Source organism: Embiotoca jacksoni, unplaced genomic scaffold, assembly GCF_022577435.1.
Source record: "Embiotoca jacksoni isolate LCO1_2020_lvr unplaced genomic scaffold, fEmbJac1.0.p SCAF_9, whole genome shotgun sequence".
In the NCBI taxonomy this organism is placed as follows: Eukaryota; Metazoa; Chordata; class Actinopteri; family Embiotocidae; genus Embiotoca; species Embiotoca jacksoni.
In genome coordinates, this window is record NW_027185447.1 from 17,963,714 (window position 1) to 17,991,134 (window position 27,421).

Sequence of the window (27,421 nt, forward strand, 5' to 3'; positions counted from 1 at the left end):
ACTAAAAAAAAAACGGTTGCGGTGGCGGTGCTCTTGCAAAATAAGGTCCACTTGTTGAAGTGAAACATTTGCACGAAGGGAGGCGAGTCCGGACGAGAGGCTCTGACATTAAAAAAAAAAAAAGGCAAAATTCCCACAAAAAGATCGAAAAGAACCAAGCACAATGTCAGAGCCATTTGGTGCCATTGCTAGCTTTTTTTTTTGTTTTTTTTGTAAATAGAGAAGAGACAAGTAATAACAAACAATACATATTTCCATGTCTTATTCATTAAATTGTCCTCTGCCGCAGGTTGAGCAAGAAAAAAAATCAACCACAAAATTGACAAGTAAAAAATAAAGAGAGCAGTACTGGCCGAGGAAAAAAAAACCCATTAAATTCTGCATCCTACTAAATGCCACACATCTTAAAAACAATCAAACTTGCAATTTCAATTTGACTATTCAGAAAAAATAGGATTTTACAATATGAAAGTATGTTTTCTTTTACTAGTATCAATGGAAAAATGAGTAAGTAAATGAAGCAAAACATATTTTATTGAAATAAGTACAGTGACACAAATTCAATGAAAAGGCACCTTTGCATTACACAATTTCAGGAAGGGAAATAGAAACGGTCATTCTCATTTTCAAATATAAAACAATCTTAAACCAGCCGTGTTTTAGCATACACTGCAGTGACACAAGGAAAACATACACAAATGTAAAACTCAACAGACACACATATCGTCAACAAATAATAATGTGCTCTTATGAATATGCTGCCTGATATCCCAGGTCAAAGTTATTATGACATGCATCACCCAAAAAAGTTACTCTTCTCAATGTAGTTGGTTAAAAAAAAAAGTTAATCCTGTCCAGACCCCACTTGTGTGTCCTGGGTCTCAACTTGGAACCAAACGCCTTCCTCACTGTCTGACCACTGGTTTAGACTGTCCAGCAAGGTGTTCACAGAGCTGCTGTCCTCAACACTGACATAAATGAGGTACAGGATACACACCACGATGAGGAACACCAAAATCTGTATGTGGATGGGTACTAGACGGCGCGCCACCTCTCGTCTCTCCAGGGTCAAGGGGCTGCTAGGAGGGTCTGGGTATGCATACTGGACAGGTCTCCCCGCTGCACCCTTTATGGGTCTCCGACAAGTGGCGCTAAAATACAACAGTATATATATATAAATTAGCTGATAATCCAAACACAAAACTTCTACTGTGTATAGTTTTATTATACTACAATCGGTATATCTCCTGTACTTTATATAAAATCTAACTCATTTCAGTCACAGCTGTGAAACGTTTCTTAATGGTGCACTGTAACCGTGTTGGTCAGGGCACTTACTAGATCCCTGTAGGTGTTTTAGCAGTGTCTGGATAGAGGTCCTTTAAAATATCTTTCACAGGTTCCTGAGGGAGCTAGAAGAGAAGGCAAACATGACTTTCAAAGTAGAGCAGAGAAAACAGAAACATGTCAAGAGACACTAGAGAGTCCCACAGAGACAGAAACCCAGCAGGCCAGGTAGAAGTGAAAGAAAGGGGGTGATTGGTGGTGAAGAAATCAAAGCTCAAAATGAGCACTACTTTGTCATTGTAGATGATTTGGAGGCAGACGCAAATGGCTGGAGATGTTTTGACTGATTCATTTTGGCCCTGTTGATTACTTGTCATAAATATTTGATATTTTGAAACAGTAATTACATTTTTTCTATTTTTATTTTTATTGAACGTGCGTGTCTGGAACCCTGTAGTTTGAGCTGATACCTGTCTCGGCCAGGAGAGCCCTGTAAGAGAAACAATACTTTTCCTGGTTAAATTAATTATTAAAAAAGGATGGAAAGGGGTAGTTTGGTTCTTTTGAAGTGGGGTTGTATGGGGTATTGTGGTAGATTATGCTTAAATGTGGTAGATTATGCTTAAATTGTGGTAGATTATGCTTATGCTATGCCCATTTATATATATATATATATATATATATGTTTAATCCAGTCTTTAATCAAATGCTATTATGATACTATATGTAACCCTGTCGACTCAGCATTAAGATATACTGCACACAGCTGTGTGCCCAAGGTCATGAAAACACGAAGTAAGTTTCGGTACGTGATAACTCACACGCGAGCTGAACTCAGATTCAGGAGGTCACGGTACCAACTCTCTATAATGAGTTGGTACTCCTCTTGTGGAACATCCGAGACTAAAGTCCCGCCCTACTGTGTATAAAGTATGTAATATCAAGTGCTGAGATCAGACTCCAACAGTATTCATAGGAGACATCACCTGCAGTAGATAGGGGGGTGAGTATGTCCACAGTTTGAAGAAGCAGGCAGCTGTGCCAGCATGGAAGCAAAACTATGTACTGTGGTGAAAGGAGTCAGCAAACAAACATTTTATACACCAAAAAAGGCTCACTTAAAAAAAATGAAATCAGTTTAAGTGTACAATATGTTGAGAATATATTCACCACTTTATCTTTCCATCAGAAAAATCCCTTAAAAAAAAAAGTGCATTTTTTTTTCCAGTCCAAGTTATGGATAATAAAACTGACATATGAAAGGAGTTACACCAAAGTGTGTTCTTGTAAACAGTACACATGGCCCCATGAAGTGATATAGACTAAATGCAAAAAATTAAAAGCCAGTAATAAAGTATATATGCCTTCATTCCCCGTTCATGAGGAGAAGCGTTGGGAGTGCAGTACAAGGAACGGTCCCTGGTTCTGTACTTGTCCGCAATCGGCATGTCCAGCTACGGAAAGGAGATGCAAGAATTTATTCCCTCCATTTTTGTGCCCCAATTTCCTCCAAGCTGTAGTGAACCTCTTCCAACACTTCAACCAGAACCAAAGTGCGAGCTTTAAGTGTGACTGAACAACGTGAGCACTACTGACCCTGTTGGACCGTGACCAATGGTCCTGCACATTGCTCCCATTTAAGTCTCTCGCAGCGTCTGAGCTAAAGGAGAGCGATCTGCGACTCTCCATCTGTTGTTTACAGTGAGAAGGTAGATTATTATGTTGTTCTTTTAAAAGATGTAGATTGTGGGTTTAAGAACGGTAGGATTTACTTTCCTTCTCAACCATTTCAATGATGCTGAAGGCCTGAGTAGAAAATGATGAGCAACCATTGGGCATAACTGATTGTGATCCAGATGGGACCTGCAAGGAGTAGTATTATCACATTAATATGTAAAAACAAATATATATATATATATATATATATATATATATATATATCACCCAATCCATACACCGGTGAGATGGCAAGGCCTGCCACTGTAAAAGTGAGAAATGCAGAGAATTTGAAATCCACAAGAGAAGTGAAATAAAACCAGCCTACCCCTGATCCTAATCTAGACCGCTGATCTACGGAGGATGCTCTAATAATTCCTGCAGGAAGCTGTGAGCAGCGAGACCGACTCCGCTCTGACGATTCTAACGCGTTCCTTGAATTCCACTTGGAACTAGGTTCACTGTTTCTAGAAGTGGGAACACGCTACAAAAGGCCCATCCAAACACAGGGGAAAAAACAACACTTTAGTGTCACCTGACAATACAGAATGTTGCAAATGATGTGAATATCTGTGGTATTTACCAGCTTTGATGAGAGCAAAAAGCACTGTGGGTAAGACAAATCACCAATCTGAAAATGTAATTCAGCCTGTGAAGTGAAAAAAAAACAACAAAAAAAACAAAACACTAAATCCAAAGAACTCTGTATTGTAGATTATTTTTTTTTAAGTAACCACTAGGTGGCACAAGAGGAAAGATTTATATCTGTCAGGATAGTCATAAAAACAAGACAGTATATTAACCAGCATAAGTGATATGGTCATGTAAATTCACTAATTTCAGGTAATTCAAGAAATGGATTAGATCGCAAATCCCAATAAGGGAAATTGATTTGTAACAGCAGCACAAAAGGGAAAGAAATAAGTGATTAAAAAAACCACCTTAAAAATAAACACAAAACGAAACACATGGTGTGTGGCATGTTGAGAATTTCATAGCAGATGGTATAAAGTTTTAAACACTATTTATTAACAGAGAAACTCACAACCTTTAACCAAATACCAATATTTTCTCACCTGGCTGGTCTTTTGTTGAGCCTTGTTCAACTGTTCAACCGTCTCTTGTTGTTGTGAAACTGTACAAGTCACAGAAAAATAACATAAAGCATGATTATCTGATACCAACTATAAATGCAAAATACTCTCGACCAAAAACAACAAAACATTTCTGGTCATACCTGATTCTTTGTCCTCCTCTTCCCCGTTTACCTCTTCGTCCACCACCTCCACCTCCACCTCTACCTCCTCCTCCCCCTCCTCCTCCTCCTCGTCATCTTCTTCTTCACTGTCAGAGTACAGCACAGCTTTCTCTGCTCCATTCAATCTGTCATATCCGTCAGACTGAAGAAGTGTCCTGAGCTTCTTCTCATACAAGGCCCTGGTGGAGGCTGGCATAGATGAATAATACTGTAGAAATTCTTTCTTAAAGTGCAAAAAGACCTAAAAATAGATTAAATATCTGCATTCAAACTGCATAAATGATGACAGGAGTTGTATTTCAAATCAAAATCAGGTAATAAGAGCAAGCTTACCAACTATGGGCCCAGCTTTAACCCCATGTTTGAGTAGTGTGGCCTTGAGGTCATCATCAGTCAAACTACTCGGGTCGGGCATCGCTGCTTCCCATGGACCCTCCTCCTCGTCCTCACAAAACAAGATTTGCTGAATTTACTGAACACTGCTCAAGATGTGACAGAGGCTACAACTATAATGCCAGCAGGTTCCAGATGTGGGATACAGAGCATTAAAAAAAAAAACAGCTGCAGGAGGCTGCAGCTCAAGAATCTGTTTAATATTCATCTAATCTTTGTGTAAATCTGCTTTCTTATTTAGGTGGTGGGATACAAATAAACAACAAGAGAATATTAGGTCGAGCTAAAGCTAAAGGTTGGGTTGTGTCAGAGCAGATATTAGTATAAGCATCTACCTGTAATAAGTAATGGGTATGTGGATGTACCAGACGGTAAACAAGGAAGAGAAAGATATATCACATATCAGCGATAATGCAACTGATCCATAGTGAACACAATTCCTTCCACAGTGTCATAAAATATAGCTTTCAGTTACATTAATACTGTAAAGTCAGTGCGCTGCCAAGTTAGTTTTTAGTGCCACATCGATCCTTGGCTTCAAAGTGAGGCCATACAGACATTAAACACGTTTGAGAAAGCACTGCTATCAGATGAGTGTTGAGTAAAGGTTTTGGTAGTGTAGTGATGTGAAAAATTTAAAAAAAAAAAAAAAACATCTCGGCATCATATGTTATCCACCAGATTACATTTTTTTGTTCACAAAGACACACAAAAAGACAAATCATACAGCATATCTCAGGTGAACCAGTATTGGTGAAGTCTGTTAAAGTAATAACCCTGTTAAAGTTATCTTTTTGTCACAACTTCTAAAGAATTATCAAATTTTAAAGAACAAATATCACCACGGTTGCTACTGGCAACCTGCCAATGATTATTTTAATGACTGAAATACATGTGAAAATTCGGAGAAAAAAAACAACCCAAACATCAAATAGTTGCCAATTAATTTATTATCCGACTCAAAAAAATATCAGTGCTGGGCCAAATATTAAATGTGAAACTCTGCTCAAACTTTACAGTAATACTGGTGGTAGTAAAAAAGCTACATGCCCTAACAAACGGTCTCTCTACCCCATGACTGAAACAACTTTCAGACTTCAAGTGCAAGTAGTGCTCCTTATTCCGGCACAAATAACTGAGCGTGACAGGTGTGCTCACGACTGTAATGACAGCCGGCAACTCCAGGAACGTGTCGTGGAAATCTACACTAACTATACAGCTGGTGGCTCAGTGGTGAAGGACCTCAAGTGTGCTGCTGCAACACAAGAGCTGTTTGGTAGCAGTGACCCAGTTATATCAAGTCCTCTACGGCGCAGCAGCAGCATGACTTTGTGCAGCATGACTTTGTGCAGCATCAGGTTTAAATGAGCTCAACCCAATAATTATTACACACTAGTACGAAAAAAAAAAATTGTCAGAAAATATTAAGGGGCAAAAAAAAAAAAAAAAAGACACAAAAAGATTGCTCAACTCACTGCCACGTCTGGTGCTTGATCCTCCTCATCGCTGGAGAAATCCGCCGCGTTTTTCTGATCAATGTGTTTTAGGTGCAGCTCCACGTAAACCTCCTTTTTGCTGGCGGCAGGTGGCAGAGCCACATTGTGGGCAACTAAATCTAACTTGAGTCGAGACTTCGGGAGAAGAGCGGGGTCCTCCACAAACGGCATGTCACCAGGAATATGACAAGCTTTTTTTTTTTCTTTGTGTTCGTATCTTTTTTCTTTCTTTTTTTTTAAATCAGATGTGGTGCCCAGCGGAGCGGCCCGGAGAAAACTCAGTGCCCGGACTGGATTGAGAACAGCTGCGACTGAGGACTTGATTGACAGCATGTAAAGTGGCTTTATGCAACCTGACGCGCGTGAGGGCTTGCCTCGCGAGATCTCGCGAATCCAGCTGCTCCGAAACGTAAAGTTTTACACACTATTAACAACTGCAGTTGTTTTGAGTTTAATTACATTTAATTTAAACGGTGATTAATTTATTAGCAGAAACCTGAAAAGGCAAGTGCAGCTTTGGTTTGCTGTTTAGCTAATCTGACTGATTTTTTTTTTTTTTTTTTTTTTTTTGTAGTAGTAGTTTGGCTATATTAATGTTCAGAGCTGCTGATGAAAAAAAAAGGAAAAAAAAAGACACTTTAAAGTCATTAAATCCAGTCCAAAAACTTTTTAATTTTTATATAGACATTCTTACAGAAAGCATTTGATTTATGGTAGGAAAACCACAGGTGTTACTAATAACAAGGAGGCTAGAAACCAGTGTTGTGTAAAGTCGGTCATCAATTTACTGTTGTGCCGTGTTAAAATGTCTCCTGGGAGAAAAGCAATTGAGAACCGCACATTTGAGAGGCTGGTCAAGTAGTTGAATATAAGGTGCAAATTCCTCCAGTCAAGCCATCACCAGTGAAATAACTGCATACCTTTGACCTCCAAGTGTGACCCCGGCTTTAGCAGCTGTTGGTATTGTGGATTTGGTGTGTGCCGTGCTGCAACTGCATTAAAATGCAAATGTCTTGCAGATTGAGTCAGTGAGTGATATAGTCACACCATGGGTTGGCTGAATGCCGCATGACTGACAGAAGTTGCACCACTGGTCGGCCGAATGCCACATCTTCCTGTATCCATTTCTGATCCGTTTCAAATGAAAAGCCCTCGTTTCAAATTAAAACTCCCACAAGGGTTTAATACATAGTCCGACAATATGGTCTTGTTACTGGAGTGATGCATCTGAGCGGCGCCTGTAGAATTGGTGAGTCGTTCCTTTGCTAACACCTGTGAACAGACAAAGAACAAAACAAAAGAACATGTTCAGGTGATTGTTAAGCAGGACGTCAGATGTGCCATTCATTAATTGTTTCCCCCAACCTAATACCAACAAACGTGTTGATTATGTAAAGAAAAATATTGCTGTTAAAAGCAGAGCTTGATGGTTGAGATATAACCTTCTTGGAACAGTCTTCTGGTACTTTTAGAAATCCTATCCTTCCCATTGAAATGTGTGAAATCATCTGGTAGTCTTTGGTGAGAATGAAATCCTTGGCCACGGTTTCCTATTGCAGGGATTTTTCTCAACAAACATGCTTAATGAACTCAGGTGGATGTCTGGATAAAGTCGACAACCCTTACCCCCCCTAACATCTGGTACACAAGTAAGGAGCTATTCCCCGCAGTTATACTACTTTATGAGACAGGTTTCTATTTAGTTGAATGCATTGAGCTGAATGCCCGCCACTGTTGTGATTTAGTCGTCGCAAAAACTTGATGAAAATAAATCAACATAAGAGGGGTGTTGCTCCGTCATTAGCTCGGTTCCAGTTTAAAGTTAGGGGTGGATTTAAACCTGTCTGGGTCAAAGCCACATGAACCCCCTTGCTGTCTCCTTAAAAGCTGCTCTAAAATGCACTTGTGGTTTAGCATGAACCCAGTTACTGTAGAGATCATGTAATCTCCTGTTAATGTCACTGGTTCTGAGGTTAAATTTAAACCTGCTGCAGACATGATTTAACTGAGCTTTATAAGGACAGATTTATACAGCTTAGATCGTGTTATTGATTTCAAATCTTTAACTAAGTGTTACTTTGAAGGCTTATTTATAAAAAATAATAATAATAATTAAAAAAAAAAAAAAAGACTAATTACAAATTAAGGTGTCACTTGTCCCAGAATTCATTTTGGATTAACCAAAAACAGGGTTACTGGTTATTTGACAAATATAACAATGGAAATGTACATTGTACAGTATAATGTGAGACACAGAAATAAATGATCATATTTGTATTGTCAGACCAATTCCCACCACAGTTTAACTTTAATAATACTGTATATTTCAGAATAGATGTGAAAATATTTAGAATAATATTGGTTTATATATTTATTTATTTAAGCATGTTCATGATCAAATTTATTATCAATGTTTCGTCGAGCCATCTGCTTAATGTCAAGAGTAAGATCTCAGTAATCGTGGACACAGCTGATTAATTGTACAACAATATGTAAATGTCAACAATAGTGGATTGTCTTGTGTTCTTCTCACTGTTTCGTAAGTTTGTTTGGCTGCTTTGATGCAACCAAATTGCCCATATGTGATCTTAATGAAGATGCAAATGATCTAAGTGACGGTCCCACAGGAATGTGTTCCTTGAATCAGTCAAAACATCCACAGATGAAGCCAAATTCATCCCTTAAACAACAGATGGGTTGTTTTATTTGTATGAGCAAATCCTGTAAAAAAACATATTTAATTAGATAACAACTTCACTATCATGCTGCTCTGTGAATGCAAATATGAAATGACAAGGCAGCAGGTGCTTGCATCGCGATGCTGTGAGTTTCACTTGAACAGATTTGATCACCTGCTGAGTTGTTTACTGTTATGAACTTGCACCATTTTTAGATCGGATCAACACACTGAAAAAAAAAATGTCAGCGGCGATTACATAACCTCAATGGAACTGAGCTGCTGTGAAGCTGTTAACTGTCTTATTCGTGGTTAAAAACCAATATTGGCCCACTTATATTTCTCAATGAAGTACTATGATGATGATGCACTCTGTTTTTCTTCAGGAATTAACTTAATGATGTCTTTTAAACACATCAAAGCAAAAAAAAAACTAAAAAACAACAATAACTAAAAATCTGAATCAAAAACATATCGGCTTTTTACAGAGAATTCAAGGAGTCTGATGGATACGTCCAACTTCAAAGTCAAGATGTTCAACAGGGAGTTATTGCGGTCAAAAGGCCAAATGCTCTTTCAAACCTTTTGAAAAATCTACTTAACAGCGACAGAGATTGAACCATGACAACCCACAATTGAAGCACTTTATACAAGTACTGTGATTGCTCGGTTGGGTGAGGTGCAAACCAGCTACCAGTGATAGCCATTCTGAATTTGATCAGCATCAGCTCCACTTAGAGTAAAGTAATCATATTAAAACATTCAGCTCAGACACTAAATCCAACAAGAGACACTAAAGTATTCAAGATTTGTTCATTTTAGCATTCAAAATGTGACAAATATCCAGGAAATGCAGTAATTGTTGCTTGAATTTCTCATTCATTTAATGAAAACATTGATGAAAACCAAACAGTCAATAATTCTTCTTTTTTTGTCACTAAAATTAGACAAATGAACAATATTTGACTATTGTCAATTAATGAGAATATTGCTTCTTTTTCAGATCGACATAACCTGAAGCCAGAAGAAAGGACAATAACTGGATCACTACAACATGGCAGCAAAGTTACATTATTATAATCCAAAATCTTTGGAAGAGCTGCAGGCAAAGGCAGTTACCCTTAAGGTAATGTATAAACCCCTTTTGAACCTTTACATATGATTCCCCCCCCCCCTCCCCCTGCCCCTTCCATTAATATTACAGCTATGTTAAAACGTGCTTTTTATGTTCCTTCACACATTGTTGTCTGGTAACAAGAAAAGTTGTGGCTATTAGTCTTTATCATAATGGTTGTGATTAACTCTTGTATCAGCAGCTATGACAGAAGTTAAAAATACTGTTTGCAGTAGATTTTTAGAGCTCTGTTAGAGAGTAATGATGTGATACCACATAAACCTTTACTTAACTCCGCAGGTGTCCTCTCCTGAGGCAGTAATATAAACACATCCTAATGTAGGGTTAAAAAGTCCTGAACTTCCACTTTTAAATGTCAGGGGGCATAAAGTATCCTACAGTAATTAAATCAAATACACCTCTCAATGCAATGTCCTGACTCCCACAGTTAAAGTTCCCAGCAGAAATGGGAGCTCGGAGCTCTTTGTTGAAGTTGTAGAACGGCTGAGAGCAGCAGGAAAAGATCTTTTTTTAATTTAACCCTAAATCACAACTTTTATGAAAACGAGGCAGATATTTCCCCAAAACATCTACAGGAAGATTCTTTTATGTAAACTCCAACTGAAAACTTCTATATTTGCCTCAAAACTCCCAAAGTTTGATCTGAAGAAACCCTAATGATATACAGTAGGTAGTAGCAGGCTATTGATTTTGTTGATGCCATTTCACAAGATTTCAGATGCCACAAATAGCAAGTCTAAATAAAATGCTGAACTAACATAAATAATGCCACATGATGGGCGTACGTTATGTTTGAATTCTGTTGTTTATTAGTTGATCTGTCTTAAATAATATTGACAAAAATCATATTAAAGACATCTTTAGAAATAGAATAATGTCAAAAGTCTTCAAATAGAGTCCTTCAGTTGACAGTCCACTGTGCATCCAATGGCTTTAAACCCTACATGACATGTTAGAAAGAACTCACATAGGAATAGAAAGCCATAAGACGCATGTGTGGTTTGATTTGGATGCCAATAATACAAAACCAGTGACTCAGACGCAGTTAAAGCAATCATGCATTAAATGCCAAAAGCTTGAAAACAAAAAGAGAGGAAAAAACAGGAGCAGGTTGCAGAAAGCATTCAGGATTTAAAACTCACATCCGCATGAATAATTAAGCAAAGAAACTGGAAGTGTTCATCTGAGGCCCAGGGGAGTAAAATGAAACTGTCTGGTGAGTCCTTAGACAGTAGGAATTGTATTTTTCAGAGCACAGCTCAAATAGAAATGACCCTTTTCCCGATGTTTGACTCTTATATCCTGCAAGCTGTTCCAATTCCTGTGGGGGGTTATTAGAATAATCTTTGATTAAAAATGCAGTTTTAAATCAAATGTCTACATGGAGAAGGTGCGACGTTAATCAAAAGGATTTCCTTTCTGAATTCAAAACACATTACGTAAACTCTTTCTATATTTTGTGGCAAATCCCCTGCTTGACTTCCTCAAGCACAAAGGGGATCATTACTCCAGCATTTGAATGCAACCACTGGCACAGAGAGCTGACAAAGATATTCTCACAGATATAAAATTAACATTTTCATGCATTCGCTCTTATGCCTCTTAAAACTAATGATGAGTTCAGCGTCATGAATGCACAGAAATGCTACTTATATACTTGTTAGATTTCACTCGATGTTTCGTTGTATGTTTATTCATATTTCAATGATACTTTAACCCTAAATAAGTCAACAAAACCTTGAATTTCCTCAAAATCTTTCCATACGCTGAACTGACGTTTTACCACATTTTTATGCACTGTTGGAAGTGCTCTGGGCCATTTTCAACCCTTCAGTCAGTGGAGACTCAGCACTCGAGCTATGCAGGCCAAATCTGCTCACCCCAGATGTCTGCTCAGAAAACAGTAGCCTTTATAAAAACATGAAAAAAAAAAAATCCTGTGGACGGAGAGGAAACGGGCTACTATGGAGGACAGAGGAGGCATTTGTTGACATTGTATAAAGTGCAACTCGGAGGTATTTGAGGCACAGAGAGGCCAGGTATTTGTCAGCCAGTGTTTCTTGTGCTTTTGCTGTCTCCAACTCAAACAACAAAAGCCCCATTGAGACAGCCTCGTTTTTTTTTTTTCTCTCTCTCTCTGAACAAGCACACAAAGCTTCCTGTACTAGGCTGCAACTGTCCAGTACTGAGAACCGCTTCTTATCATCTCTTTATGCACCTGTTTCACGTTGTACCAGCAGTGCAAGGCCTTAAATGACTTTGTTAGATAGTTTGAAATATTGTCTTGTACTTTTTTACATTTAACATGGCTTTTCAGTCAACACAAAAGATTTTCACTTTATTCTAAATGAATAAATAAAACACGAGCATGATGTTTGAGGTTGTCAGCCTTTTCAAACATCAAACTGTTTACAGACTACGATCAATATATCTCTTCGGCCTTACATATGCTTTGTTTTCCCATGACCTCTGACAGAGCGCATTATATGGAGGGAAAGTGTTTACTCTATCAGCCTTTTCCAGGTTCAAAAAAAAGGGCCTCTGCCACTGAGCTTCAGGGAGCCGGTGCTCATGCATGTCTCAGCATAAATTAGTAAAGCCCCTGTGTCAGCCTCTGTCCAGACAAGAAGGTGAATCTCAGCCACAGGCAGGATTATCTTAAATCCCTAAACATTGGAGATGGTCCCTCTCAGCTGGGAGCCAATTCGGGCAATCATCAGTCGCCAGATGTTTTTAAGGGCTTTAGATTATAGCCATATTTTATTATATTTGAACCCTTCGTTCCTTTCGCAGACGAGCAGAAGCGGCGTGGAAAATTTCCTCTAAAAAAAACCCCCCCACAAAGGTACAACAAAACAGCAAATATCCAACAAACTGATGTTTAGACTCTGATGTTGACGTACAGATAAAAGATCAGCGGTTACACCTGATTTATTACCGATACTCTACTCAATTTTCATCTGCACACCTGAGCACTTTCCACTGCAAGACAACCAAAACACATTGAAATACTGCATACAACACATGAAAGCTCCCAAGAGCATCACTAAAAAGCTGCCACTTCTCCTCACTGTCAGCCCCGATGAAATCAAACAGCCGTTCGGACCGGCACACTTTACACCTCTGAAAGTAACCGGTGACGTACGTTTTTACTGCCGGATGCATTCCCATGCTATAAATCGGACTCTTACCTCCTTCTCTCTCTCTCCCCCGCGTCCCTTCGCTGGACCGAGTATGGCATCCCCTCAGCCTGATACTGTATGGAGAGACAATGGTTCATAGGGGGGTGGGGGGGGGGGGAGGAGTTACTATGTGAGCAAGGAGCGCGAGTGGGGTAGACAGAAAGCAGAATGAAAAACTGGGAGAGAGACAGAGAGACAGAGAGGGAGAGGGAGAAAAGGGCTCAGGAGGGAGATCGCTCGCTCACAATACTCTCAAAACACGAATCTGACGAAACGTTACATGAATGGCAATTCCAGTACCCCCCCCCTCATCCCCCTTTTCCCTTCCCTCCCCTCCTCAGATGCGGTGTCAGAGAAAAAAACGGCAACTAGAAATCCCTCTTCACGTGGGAAATGTAAGGAAAAACAAGAGACTGAGAGAGAATGGGTCCTGGTTTTTAAACAAGTCCCTTTCTTTGGCTTTTCTTTGAATGAGTTCTTAAGATTCCAAGTTGGCAGAGTGCCCATGGGTCCTGGATGGAAAGGGATAAAAGAGGGGCTGAGGTAGGGGGGCTGTCTATTGTGTTTGTTCCCTTCCTTTCAGTCTTGGCATTCTGGTTGATCTTTGCAGCCAGTTGCTGAATATTCCAGTCATTTATCCCTCGTTTGTACACAGAAGCTCACCTTTTTTATCACCAAGCTCGTGTTTTCTCCCTCCGATGGCACAAACTTTGCTTTTGTCATCCTGCACTTACAGTGTTCACAGTGTGATCGTGGGGATTTGAAGGCCAACACCGATCTGAAGATGTTGGTGCCTTTCGAGTTTCTCTGTCTTTGTTTGGGCCTCTTTTCTCCCCTCTTTGTCCTGCTTACAGTCCATCACTTACAGAGGGAGGCTGCTGTTTTGCCTGGTGAATCTGAGCTGAAGACAGCAGGTGTTGTAGCCCCTCTCTGAGCCACATTCACTCACAGCTTCCCCCCCCCCCCCCTCTGTCCGTTTCCTCTACGAATACACCCTCCTCCCCTTGTCTAAGTGAGGAGGGGTGTGGGTGTGGGTGTGTGTGTGGGGGGGGGGGGGTAGATAGGGAGAATGTGTTACTGTATAATGAAACACACCCAGAGAAAAAGACACAGTTTGCCGAAGGTTTTAATGAGTCACGTCACGTCGGTCTGGTCCGAATGGCTGTGGAGCTGTGTCACACAGAGCGAAGGCGATCATGTAAAGGATTAATGCAACTGTATCTCTTGTCAGTCACCACTGCTTCTCGCTGTTTGTGCTGCATCAGTGCCGCAAGAGAAGCCCTGTTTTCACTCACAGTCCCCCCCCCCCCTCCTTCTCCTCCTTCTCCTCCTCCTCCTCCTCCTCCTCCTCTTTCCCCACAAACCCTTCCCTTCCCTCTCTCTGTCTTCCTCTTGCTCTCCCTCAAATAGACACACAAGCTGGGTTCATTACTATTCACCAGGTTTCACTAAGACACGCATCGTTGCTCTACTCTCTACAACTGTGGCGGGAGAGGCGGGGGAGAAAGAGGACAGGGAGAAATAGAAGAAGAAGAAGAAGAAGAAGGGGAAAAGCAACAGACATCTTATGATAGAAAAGAATAAATCACCATTGTGTTTTCTGTGTCCAGATGTGTGTACAAACATATATTACCAGACAGCTGCATGCATGAGTTGCTCTCTCTTCTGGCTCTGACAGACAAATCTTCAGGGGAGCAAAGCTGGTTCAGTCCTCAGTACAGAAATCAGCCATCATTTGTGGGGTTTTTGAATTCATAACTTGCCTTTCATTAAATCCACTGAGGTCATACACTCTATTACAGCATTCAAATTATTATCTGCGCTGATATACTGGCAGTGTATTTCATGCATGAAAATGGGCACAATGCTTGATTGCTTCCCCTGTGTTGGCTCATTCTGAGCCTTCTATAGTGGAGAACACTGTCACACCCGTTTCAGGAAAACCACTTCACTGTGTAACTTATCCTTTGTTATGCTGCCTTTAATTTTACTCTTCAGTCAGCTGTTCTCGCTAGATTACAATTACTCTTAGAATTACAGAAAAGCCACGAGGCAGGAGAAACAATGCTACAGTGCTGAATGTATTATACTAGAGCTGCAGGTTGATCCATGGCAGCTAGTTTGATCATTTGAGTAATTTGTAAGTCAAAATATCTGGAAATTTACTGTTTCTAGCTTATCAAATGTGAATATTTTAATGGTTCTCATTTTCTTCTTTAATTATTGAACCAAATGTCTTTTTAGTTTAATCTTGTTCAGATTGGGGCTGGGTGGACTTTTATTAAAACACAGTGTGATCAAATAAAATGCAAAGACTGGGTTTCCTTCCCCGTTTGAAAAATATACAGCGGAAAAAGATGTAAATGAAAACTGATGTAAAATAAATAGCCTACATTAAACATAAATAGGTTTATCTCCGAGGATGCTCCTTCAGTTGTTTTCAACATCAATAACAGACTGACGTCCTGCAGCGTATTGTCTCATCTGTCTGTGTTACCGGAAGCGGTGTCGCTGCTCTCTTAATCTTGTAATTTGCTATATTCATCATGACAGCAGCTAATTGCCCGCTGTACATTCAACCTTACACCAGCTCTGCTCAAGCGATCACAGCTTTCTCCTTCTTTTAGAGACCTTTTTGCTAATCCCACAGTTCTGCTAGATGCTTCATCTTTTCAGTTATCAACAGTTAGTTTTCTCTTTCTCCCTCCGTCCTGCTCTCTCTCACCCTTCGTGTCTTAGGTTTACTGTCTGCTTCCGTTAATGGTAGCCTATATGTAGTGAATGTTGTTCATTTGCCATGATGAAGTCGAGGCTCAGTGAATTAGAAGCGTGTCTCTGCAGCAAGAAAACCCAGTCGTGAGCTGCTCTAGTTAGCCGGCCCCCAGGAGCCGGTGTGAGTCGAATCAGTTTAGCGCCGACTCTCCTCTCGCCCACCGTTCACCATCAACCAGCTCCACGAGGTCACGCAGGAAGTGATCGCTGGTTTTAATGTCAGCTTTGGAAGAACAACTTAGAACCGACCAAAAAAAAAACTGAAGATTTGTACAGTTTGGTGAAGAAGCTTTTTTTTTTTTTTTTTTTTTTTGTACTGTAGACTATATTTTGTCGAAGACCAGGTGGTGCCAGATAAGGCGTTGCTATGACAACAGAACGTCTGTCGGCCACTAATTGACAATTCACGATAAGACCAGTAATAACCATCACTAACAGCATTGAGCGTCAGAGAATAATAAGCCAATAAAAGAGGCATCAACAGATGCAGCATTGCTCCCTTCATCTGGAGTTCAGAGTGGGGACTGGCTGATAGAAGCTATTATGCTCAGAAGGCTCCAGATGTGAGCTCGCTGCTGTGCTTTTAGGAATCCTTGGTGGGAAATCCTGATTGAAGTCTTTGAATAAGCATCAATGCTCCACTGAACTTAAACTTCAATTCATATTAAAGCCGGAGGTATTGGAGAAAAAGGGGGTTTGTGCTCTTTCCTGTTCACTGCAAAACCCAAGTGACACTTTGAAAGATGACGTGGACACTTAAGAAAAGCCTTCTTTTAAGATTCTTGATAAACTCTGGAGTCTTGTTAGAAGGAAGGTCCTGCGAGGCCAGGCCTTTTTCTGGTGCTGTGTTCTTTTATTTATGTGCAACAGCTTTTCTTTGAAAAGTAATGATGTTTTTTTTTTTTTTATCACAAATGTTTACTTGAGAGCACAATTATATCCTGGTAATATACTGCGTGAATAGATGAGGTCGGCCCATGCTCCACCGGGGTTTGTTTCCAGCCCTCGTATCCTAATGGATGTAGATCTCGGGTTAATTTTGAAATGATTGGAGCAGCCTTTAACCAATTGGCATTGACCATATGATGTAAAGAGTGAATGGTAAATGGTCTGCACTTGTATAGCGCTTTATCACTTTGCGGTCTCAAAGCGCTTTTACACGGTTTTTCCATTCACCCATTCACACACTAATGAGACTGAGCTGCCATGCAAGGTGCTGCCATCAAGAGTACATTCACACGCCGATGGTATGCCATTGGGAGCAACTTAGGGTTCAGTGTCTTGCTCAAGGACACTTAGGCAGGTGGACAGGAGGGGCTGGGGATCAAACCACCAACCTTCTGATTAGTGTGCAACCCACTCTACCGTCTGAGCCACAGCCTCCCTGAAGAATTAGGCATTGTTCATGTTCTGCCTTTAACTCCTCGATATTTGCTAGTATTGCTAAAACTGTTCATATCACTTTATCTCATTCCACCAATGCTGCCATTGTTAAAACTACACTTCAAAAGTGCTGAAAGTTTTCTTTGAGCCCTCAACTAATCCCAACTATGTGACTCAGGATGTGACTCCAGAATACGACATGGTCATTCTGTTCTATATAATATTTAAGATTTAGTCTCGCCTGCTTACAGCACTGGTTAAGATGTTGGTCAGCACTAAAACTGACGTCACTTTCATCCCTGTTTTAGCATTTTTGATGTGGCTTCTTTTCACCTCTAAAATGGAAAGTGTTAATCCCAAAGAATGCACCTTGTAATCACTTTTATAGAACTGAATTCTGGTGAAAATTACACTTCAAAATTTCTCTGTATGATTATAATTATCCAAGATTCTTTTTGATATATTCTTTCACTAACTTTCACATGCGCGTTACATCTTAACTGCCTCAAGAGCAGCGAGTTTGAATGCAAAGAGCCTCATAGAATAGCGCTGTTTAGCCCTGCAGACATGTCTGTTTGCATACCAACTATCCGGGGCTCTATTTTAGGCCTGACGAGATGTGTAGGGGGGGGGCACTGGAGGGCATTTCCATCCATGGCTACAGTCACTGACAGAGGAAGTATAGGTGATTGATGGATTTCTTATAGCTTCACACGGAGCCTGTGTCATGTCTACTTTAACTAATCCCGTCACTTGCGTTAACGCTGAATCATGTACGCTCGCCTGAGTTGATAAGTAACAGTACACAAACTTATTGTGACTTCCTCCCCCTCATGGACATTTAAGTGTTTAATTTGCTCCTCCACATACTATTAAGAATGCACCACAGACGTATGAAGATAAATTGAGGAGAGGTGGTAGTAGCATATAATTCAAGCCTTTTCCTCTTCTTTGGTCATATATAGCAACATGTGGTTTGCTCTGCCAACACTAAGGGATCACAGCATACAGAAGCAGATATTAGAGGTGTGGTGGTGGTGGTGGTGGGGGTGGGGGGGCAGAGAGAGAGAAAAAAAAACGGCGCAATCATCTTATGATTCCTGTCACATCGCTTGGCACCGTCTCAGGCCTCTGATTGAGGGCTGGATAAATGTCAGCCTATGGAGATGAGACAGAGAAGAGCAAAGCAACACTGTTTTGGACCTTTACAGTATGTGGCTGATATTCAGCAAACCATGTGTCAGACTGGAAGAGAGACGCTGTGCTCCGAGTGGGTTTTAGAGATTCAGAGAACAGCATTGATAAGGAAAAAGACAGCAATAGTTTTTCAAATTAAAAGTCTATAGAAGTTGATGTGTTCTTTCTTAATATATTTCAGTTATCTTCTAAAAAGACGCTCATGTGTTTATGTTTCCAAGAAAACCAGATTGAGTTTGCCTTGGCTGTAGATAATGGCAATGCTTTTACACCATCTAGTGTTGAAACGTAGAAAACAAAAACACACAATTTGAAGTCCCGCTCTGCTCAAAATGGGTTTCTGTTCATTTGTTCTTTCACTCTGACTTTGGACTTTCACTGCACAGAATAATGTCGAGTATTTCCATTTAATACAACTTTTTGCTTTCTTTCTTTCTTTACCCCACAACATTTTGGAGGCAAATATTGTACTTTTTACTCCCTTGCATTTATTTCACAGATTTATTTATGAGCTGCTTTGTGGATTAATTTCATAAACACAAAATATGATCAACAAATGAATATCTGTTATCGTAAATTAAGCTAATAAACGTATATAAAGGAGTTAAAATTAGCCCCACTTTTACCTGTGGCATCCTTAGTGTGACACTTATACTTCCTTTGCAGTTTTTCAAAAATAATTTAAACTGCTCCACAATACTGTAGAAAGCTGGATAAAAATAGATTTTTAAAATTTGAATCATTCTTTTTTAAACAAATAGGGCTGGATCATGATTACATCGACATGCCAAGGAACAAAAAGCATGAGTTGGAGCATGCTCACTCAGTTTAAAGGAGCAGGGTGGAAGATTTTTTTTTTTTGGTGCCTTGCAGTGAGGTCGTACATTAACAGAACGCCCCTGTCCTCACCCTCCCCTTCCAGGTGTAAAAGAGAATCTACAGCTGTGAAACCCACAGAAATCGCCAAAGCCCCCCGTCGAGTTGGTGCTTTGTCCCCTTCTTGGCAGCTGCAGTGCAGCAGGGCATGCTCTGCAGAAGAGGACTCGCTCCCTGTGTAGATATGAAGGACTCATTCAAAGGTAACAAAAACACAAACGTTATTAGTTTCAGGTGATTATACATTCATGAAATCATAATTATAAATATTATATTCCATTTCTGCCAATAGATCCCCCTGAATCCTACACAATGAACCTTTAATTAGCAAAAAAGCGCACGATACCTGTTCCTTATCGAGAGTGAAAATAATAAGTTCGCTCAAATACAGATGTCCTACTTCAGTAACTAGAAACTGCTGTTTATTTTTAACATCCACATACATGCCTGTAAGATAAAGTTAGTTGACAATTAGCTGAAGAAGTCACCTAGTGTTGCTGCATCTCCACAGGAGGAAGTGGATGTTAATGAATGCCCGTTGTATAAACACATATTTCTCCAGGTTTAGTTCCTGACCAACATCTCCGCCTGGCAAGAGATGTTGGCAAATCAGTTACACAGCTCAGCGCTTCGGCTGTGAGAAAAGATACAGCCACAGGAAAATCTGACATACTGTGTAACAGCTGCAGGCACGATTAATGCTGAAATCAGTATAGACAGAAAAAGCAGAGCAAAGAAACAAGATTTATTATTTAAATAAGACATCTTGTAGATAGGCATCATATTTCTGTGTTGGATGGCAAATGAAATCACTGCAGAAGAAAGATAAGAGCCAAGCAAATGGTATACAAGATAATTTGCTGAATACTATAAATGAATGGTATAAAATCGCCTATAAAAAATAATTATATAAATAAAACAGGATTTGTGTCATCAGATAGGCTATAATACATAAAACTCTTATAATCTTTTATCGTGCCAGTGTCTGTCATAAAATGTATGACTATATTTGCAATCTTAGTTCAGAGCGTCGATGCCACCTGTTACGACCTTGCCGGATGCCCATATTTGACCACAACCAGTAGAGCTTTGCTTCTGTTATGCAATCATTAAAGGGATTAGGTATTAAGTCCCTTCTTTTATTCATACCACTGAGGGCGTAATTCAACACATTGCTCATCATTATTCATTATTGAATTTTTAAATCCATAAAACAGTTCAGTGTAAGCCTTCCAAATATGTAAATCCTGCTGTAGCCCTGAGATGCACAGCGTCTGCTCGTTTCTCTGCAGGTTGGTATTTGTTATGAAATGGGGTCAAGCTGAAGACTGCGGTGTCAAATCACACATATTGACCAACCTCAGTGACAATCCGGGACTTTAGACTGATACACACACTCTGCTGGCATTAAAAAAAAAACATCAAGAAAGTTCAGAGAAATTTTAGAAAACGAAGATTTATATTTGATAAAAGTGATTATTGGATGTGGACGTTAAATCACATTTACTTTCACAAATACTGTATAAAGACACACTTTCAGTTTGATGAATCCCATGGAGAAATTGCTCCGGGACAGCAGCCTACCACATCCACAAATCCCATAAATAGAAACACCTGAATAAGAAAAGTTACACAAACTTCAGGGGATCACCAAGGTTTGTGTAGTTCTTCCTCTGGGAGCCATGAATGTCTGTACATTCTCCAACTCCAAACTTCTGCTGGATGTTACCAAATGAACAGCAATGCACAAATACAAACAATACATACAAAACAATACAAAAATGTCAACCTCAAAGTTAGGCTGGTGTTTCCAGGCCCAAATTCACCTCATGAATATATGGGTCTGGCAATGCTCCATAAGGGAACATTTCCAGTTGTTATATCCTAATGGAAGAATTTGAAACTACTGAAGCAGCCTTTAATTTTAGCCTTTGAGTGACTTAACAAACATTAATGCAAACAGGTTTTTCAACACTATAATCACAGTGAAGAAACTGACAAAAGTCTGGCGGAGTTTAGGTGACCTCATAGTGGCGTTACAGAGAAAGTCAGTTGACCTTATCCTCTGGGGACAATGAATGTCTGTAGAAATGTTAATGGAAATTCGTCTGATAGGTGCTGAGTCTGGACAAAGTGTTGGGACTATGAGTTGACACTCATAACTAAGTAACTAAAACAAAAAGGAAGTGGGAACATTGTGTATTGTGGGCTATACAAAACATATCATTAGATTTCTTGCTGCCAAAAAAAAGCTCATTTGTTCAAGACTTAGTATGCGCAGAACTGTGTAAAACTAAATGAAATTATAAAGTATTAATCGTTAGATTTCACAACAATCTAGAACTATTTAACGCTGATCGCCATAGTTTTCATACAGTTGAAAGAAGTTAAAGTTGTTTTTTTGCGTATACTGCACATAATTTATTGACATGATCATATAATGCTATTTTTCAAGCTTCTTTCCGAAGAACTTTCTCAAAGTTGTCCAGGTATGAAAAGAAAAGACAACCTGTCCATGAGACACCGATGCGTCACTGCTTCCTGAATCATACATTTTCCCCTGAAATGGCTCATTGTGCCATGACATAAATGCACACCAGCTTGTAACATTTCAACACAGACTCTTTTTCATTGCCAATCATTGACACGACTCAAAAAGGAATATTATTTTAACAAAAATCTCCACCACACCCATTAACTCGAGAGGACATCCTTTTCAGTTAAGCAATACAAAGAGGAGAGCGCTTAAAGCTTTAAAAGACATCAAGAAACTCATTATACGACAACAAGCACCCACAGAACCTCCCAGAGCTGCTGTCACATTTCACCATCGTAACACTTTAATAATAGAAACTTGTACTTGGCAGTCTGTTTCTCTGAGCTCCATCTTTTTTTATTGTGCTCAAGATGTTTGTAGATGAGCGAATTGTTACGCTTTTCAAAAGGAATGCCCATCACACGTTGACCTACTGGAGTGTTTTCTTCAGCTTTGGACTCTGCATTGCTTTCCTTGGACCTACAATTTTGGACCTGCAATGTCAAACAAACTCAACACTTAGCCAGATTACCTGGGTGTTCTTTGCCCAGCAGTTCTGCCTGTTGATTGGCAGCTCTATTGGTGGCATCTTCAAGAGGACGTAAGTATCTCAAACTCACGACTGGAGCGTTCTCCCCACATTCTCCGCTGCGTGGTTGTTGTGAGTGCATACGTGGTCGGAAAGTGTTTGTCATTGTCTCCTTTCTTTCTTTAAGGTTGTTCAGCGCTTTAGCGGCCTTATTTGTTTCCGCCTTTATCATCTCTGTTATATTTGCCATCATCCCTCTGTGCAATAATGTTCTCATGCTGGCCATCGCCATGGCGGTGTCCGGTTTTGCGATGGGAATTATCGACACAATCGCCAACATCCAACTGGTCGCCATCTATCAGAGGGACTCTGCAGTTTTCTTACAGGTAAAAAAAAAAAAGAAAAAGAAAAGCGTGTAATATCTGTACCTTATCTGTAAAACAACATATATTGGTCTGTCCACAAGTATGTAAAGACAAAATGACGGGTTTCTTTGTTAAGATACTCGGTACAAGTCCATTGTCAAGTTAGGAGCTAATAATATCCTGTATGTTTTTGAAACACTGCAGTAAATCATGTCCTGGCCTTTCTGCATTTTTGCAGGCTCTTCATTTCTTCATTGGGTTTGGCGCCCTGGTGAGCCCACTGATTGCAGATCCTTTCCTCTCAGAGACGGGCTGTGGGAATGTCACGGAGAATGGGACCGAGATCATGCATCATTTCAGGAACATGCTGAGAAACAGTCCGATTGCGGAGCACAACATACATCTGAGCAACTCTTCCCATCAGGGACAGGAAGAGGAGTCCAATGTGCACTTTGCCTTCTGGATCATGGCACTTATTAATGTAATGTAACACATTGGATGGGGAGCAGAGCAGTGTTTTTGTTTTAGTTAACTGTTAAAATGAGAAAAGTAAAAGAATTTGAATATCTCTGCACTTTCAGCTGCCCGTGCCCCTTGCAGTCCTGTTTCTAATGTATCGGGAGCAGCTGATCCCGTGCTGCCCCAGCGGCACTCCACGTCTTTTGGACAAAGATGAACTAGCAATGGAGAATCCGCAGGGGGCCGAGGGCTCAGACGTGGAGGAGAGGCAGCATGAAGCTGGAGGTAAAGATATGGAGGAAGTATAATTTGAAATGAATAATACTTGCCTTGAATATTCAGACAGTTTGGATAAAAACAAAACAATAAAAGCCATTTTGTGTGCCCTAGTCTGTCATTTGTGACTTTGCGCTCTGTTACAGGTCATGGGAATATCTTTAGCTGCTGTCAGAATGATAACCTGCGCGGGCTGCCAGTATCCTTCTTCATGATTCATATCCTTGGTGGGATGGTGCTCTTTATGACCGATGGTATTGTGGTGAGTGAGAGGTGCAGATAAATAACATGATGTTCATTTTACGTTTCCACATGAAATTTTATGAGTGCACACAAAATCTTCCTCACCAAAAGAACCTGGCTTTTCCTTTCAGGGTACATATGCCGGCTTTGTGTACACCTACGCTGTGCAGTCGCCGATATCTTTGGCTCATAAGACAGCAGGTTACCTGGCCAGTATCTTCTGGGCTGCGATCACTGTTGGACGCCTGTTGTCCATACCTCTCTCATATCGTTTCCAGCCTGTGAGGCTACTCATGTTCAACATGGTAAGGGTATTAAGAATGCCATACTTGCATTATAGATAAAACATACATCAAACACTTGATGATATCAACATTAAACTGAACATACTCTCTCTTCTTTGCTTTTACAGGCAGGAGCTATTGTTACTGTGCTGATGCTGCTTATTTTCTACACCAGCCACATCTTTCTGTTTGTTGGGACGTGTTTGTGTGGGCTTTTCCTGAGCAGCATATTCCCCTGTATGCTTGCCTATACTGAGGACATACTTGATTACCAAGGTATCATCGTTTTTTGCACAACAATAGTGACACAGTGGTTGAATCAAAGCAAGCGGAGAGGGAATAAACCGTGTATTTTTCTTTGCAGGATGTGCAACCCCGGTCCTGGTGACGAGTGCAGGGATGGGAGAGATGGTAATGCAGGTTGTGGTCGGCTCAGTAAGTCTAATGAGTATCTACATTATTATAGAAATAGCGTGCAGAAGTGGAGGAATAGGCTTCTAATTGCAAAACCAAGCCCGGCGGAGATTTAGATTCATGTGCAGTAGTTTAATGTTGCCGTCTCATCCCCCAGATTATTCAGACTGAAGGCAGCTACAGCTTCCTGCTGTGTGGAATGATAATCGCCTGCATTGGTTTTATCCTTTTCATTGGTCTCCTGCTGTTCGATCGAATGCACAGAAATTACCTCACAGGTACAGCATCAACCACAATCCTACACTGCTCAGACATGAGTGATTGTAGGCATGCTAAAAAAAAAAAAAAAAAAAAAAAAAGTGCTTCCTTTCATTTCTCATCATTGCCCTCTTCCCCTCAAAATCCCCTCTGCATCCCAACAGGGACATCGAAAAAGTCAGCCATGGTGGAGGAACCAGCAGTCGAGCAGAATGAATCGACCAAAACGGAACAGGCAGCGGACAAAGAGAGCAGCTGATAGTGGCTGCAGCGATGTGTTCTTATACTGTAAGAGATCAAGTATTACAACAATCATCAAGGACTTCAAATGTTTTACCAAAACCTGTCAAATGAACATTGTGCCAATGTACTTGTATTGTGCAAACGATATATTTGCAAAGTAGATAGTGTGCTTATGTTAGAGATGATAGTTTTTTTTCTTTTTTGTTAATTAATGGACAAAATTCATCAAATTATTCATTCCATTTTTGTTTTATATCTCATCAGGGTCTCAAATTTAGAACAGCAGGATTATGATTATGATTACATGTAGAATATATTATATATATAATTCTAATCGTTTGTTTTAATTTATATTTGGGCATATGTATTATACAGTATATTTGTGGTACAAGAGTTGTACTGTACTGATGCCATATTTTATAATTAACAGCAACAACAACAAAAACATTTTTTATACACACATCTTGTGTTTGGCGAAATGTTTTTTTTTCTTTGTTTTCTAAATTAACTGGGGCTGCCTCGGGTTTTACATTGTTTAACATCCAACCACCGTGTGGAAGGAAAAACTTTGTACTCAGAGTCTGTGAGAAATAAGAGCAAATGTCAAACAGAGTCATCCAGCCTTTGAACAGTTGATCAGTCAATCTATAACTTCAGTTTTAAGAGTTTCAACATGAACAGGAGCTGTCAAAAAACCAGGCCAGCTGCGCAGTGCTCAAAGGAGGTTTTTCAACTGCTGCAGTTATAGAGTTGGATCTTGTTTGTTGGGTTCGGGTACATGCCTTTGGGATTTCCAGCACAGAACCCACGGTTCATGCCAGAGGAGCCTCCGCTGGGGTTTCCTCCAGAGCTGCCTCCGGTAGTCGTGCTCGCTCCAGCGATTGGAGGAGGGGAGTGGCAGCAGGGGCACCGAATTATTTTTTCAAACATGGATTTCATACTGTGATCATCAGTGAGAAAGGTGTTTTTGCTTGTTCCATTTTAAAGACCTTTGTGAGAACATTAATCAGTGGGTATTTGCTGTGGTTACACAAAGTGCTCCAGTAGTCATTCATATCCAGAATCCACATCTTTGCACTTCCAAAGTTACTCTTTACAGCCTAAAGATGACCAGTAGGGAGCGATGTAGACAGTGTTTGTCGTTCCAAACTTAATTTTATCACAAGACCTTGACCACAGTGTTATGCTCATAACTGCGGTGTAACCTCGCATGCGTAAAAAAGGACGTCAAATACAAAAATTTGAATGAATTTATTCCTGTCACATTGCCTGCTGCAGCACAGGAAGACGAACTGTCACACTTGATATATAGTGTACAGATTACTTAATGCATCTTTTACTCATTATGGAGATTGGAAGGTGTTTTTAGCTCAGAGGTAATTCAACACAGCCAAACAGATTGCCCTGTCAAATAGTAATAAAAGTCTTCTGTGTGTGTCTCTTGATCTGGAAGCTCTTGATGTTGTTTTAGCTCACCCACTTTTTTCCCTTTTAGGCATATGGCACATCCTGGGCCTGGTTCCAACCCTCAGTTGCTCAAAAAGCTAAAGATCTGTAATTCCACAAAGCTGTGCATTAATGAAAGCCTCAAATTGCATTATTTACTTCATCTTAAGTCTGTATTACTTTGATAAAGCAACTGTCATTGTGCATGCAGGGGAATATTTAGTAGCACTAAACCACGATCAACATTCAAACTCATTTTACTTTAGTGCAGCAACAAGACGGCATACGAAAGCTCCCCTCCCTCATATATGTGTGTGGTTTCCTGGAGTTGCAGTCCAGCACCAGCAGTAGGTGCTCCGACACCATGGTATGATCTGCGGGGCTCCTAAGAGTAAACATGCAGCTGGATATAGGGAAATCAAAAGTCATCTTCTGACCTGACGCTCCCTGGTTCTTCCAGGAGTTAATTGCATGGTCTTGGAACAAACTAATTGGGAATACTACAGTCACGTCTCTGGAACTGTAGCTTTTGTGGATGTTTGAATGCAGTTGCAACTAAAGCTTGCGGATGTAAACTAACAGAGAAACTGCACATGTATCCTTTACACGAGATCAATTTAGGCAAATTAATACATGAGGACGTTGAAATAGATGAAGCCGCCCTGGTCCTCAGGGTTGATCAGGGTATTGCACTCACTAGTCGGGGATCCCAAGAGCTTTGGAAGTCATATGTTATGTCGTTAATCATGTGCTGGGCCCTGGCTGTGAAAAATCAGAAGAGAAGAGGTTACCATGGCAACTTTAACACGCTTAGATTCATGGTATTTAAGTGTAGGAGTGTTTTTCCGTTTAACTGCTACAAAACCATGATGTTCCTGTTTATTTGTTTGAACACACAAATATAGCTTGAAATACTCGCTGGCCGTGGTTAGAAATCTGATGAGCAGAATCAGTGGTTTCCTTTCCACCTGACTCAGCAGCAGACATCAGATGATC

At 40.2% G+C, this 27,421-nt stretch overlaps 2 protein-coding genes, 1 long non-coding RNA gene and 1 pseudogene across 5 annotated transcripts; 1 reads left to right on the top strand and 3 right to left on the bottom strand.

Annotated features, from left to right (window-relative positions):
* Nucleotides 1-516: 516 nt before the first annotated feature.
* On the bottom strand, nt 517-6,714 carry lemd1 (LEM domain containing 1). 3 transcript variants are annotated; one of them, XM_069140113.1, is made up of 8 exons: nt 6,130-6,714; nt 4,595-4,706; nt 4,241-4,450; nt 4,080-4,138; nt 3,587-3,652; nt 3,332-3,487; nt 1,339-1,412; nt 517-1,151 (listed from the first exon to the last, which is right to left on the bottom strand). In XM_069140113.1, exons 1-8 carry the CDS (start codon nt 6,481-6,483, stop codon nt 845-847), a joined length of 1,338 nt encoding a protein of 445 aa, XP_068996214.1. In that variant the 5' UTR covers nt 6,484-6,714; the 3' UTR covers nt 517-844. The 3 variants fall into 3 exon arrangements, with proteins under 3 accessions (XP_068996214.1, XP_068996215.1, XP_068996216.1); XM_069140114.1 differs by lacking the exon at nt 3,332-3,487; XM_069140115.1 differs by lacking the exons at nt 3,332-3,487; nt 3,587-3,652.
* mfsd4ab (major facilitator superfamily domain containing 4Ab) lies at nt 6,471-26,451 on the top strand. Its single transcript, XM_069140111.1, has 12 exons — nt 6,471-6,559; nt 9,831-9,953; nt 19,419-22,509; nt 22,625-22,823; nt 23,041-23,283; nt 23,384-23,546; nt 23,684-23,799; nt 23,912-24,085; nt 24,193-24,340; nt 24,429-24,499; nt 24,636-24,756; nt 24,901-26,451. Exons 3-12 carry the CDS (start codon nt 22,280-22,282, stop codon nt 24,993-24,995), a joined length of 1,560 nt encoding a protein of 519 aa, XP_068996212.1. The 5' UTR covers nt 6,471-6,559; nt 9,831-9,953; nt 19,419-22,279; the 3' UTR covers nt 24,996-26,451.
* Nucleotides 6,803-13,379, bottom strand: LOC138192613 (uncharacterized). The gene is made up of 2 exons (XR_011177813.1): nt 13,154-13,379; nt 6,803-7,422 (listed from the first exon to the last, which is right to left on the bottom strand). It is a non-coding gene; the product is annotated as an uncharacterized lncRNA (long non-coding RNA).
* On the bottom strand, nt 25,667-27,421 carry LOC138192912 (acidic mammalian chitinase-like; annotated as a pseudogene).

What these genes read in the sequence shown, in the direction of transcription:
- lemd1 (XM_069140113.1), bottom strand. Translation starts at nt 6,483, where the DNA reads ATGCTGTCAATCAAGTCCTCAGTCGCAGCTGTTCTCAATCCAGTCCGG. An exon ending in TAAAGCTGGGCCCATAGTTG is followed by an intron (nt 4,451 to 4,594) that starts GTAAGCTTGCTC and finishes CATCTATGCCAG; the next exon opens with CCTCCACCAGGGCCTTGTAT. An exon ending in CTCAACAAAAGACCAGCCAG is followed by an intron (nt 3,653 to 4,079) that starts GTGAGAAAATAT and finishes TTCACTTCACAG; the next exon opens with GCTGAATTACATTTTCAGAT.
- mfsd4ab (XM_069140111.1), top strand. Translation starts at nt 22,280, where the DNA reads ATGTTTGTAGATGAGCGAATTGTTACGCTTTTCAAAAGGAATGCCCAT. An exon ending in GAGGCAGCATGAAGCTGGAG is followed by an intron (nt 23,547 to 23,683) that starts GTAAAGATATGG and finishes GCTCTGTTACAG; the next exon opens with GTCATGGGAATATCTTTAGC. An exon ending in GGCTACTCATGTTCAACATG is followed by an intron (nt 24,086 to 24,192) that starts GTAAGGGTATTA and finishes TTGCTTTTACAG; the next exon opens with GCAGGAGCTATTGTTACTGT.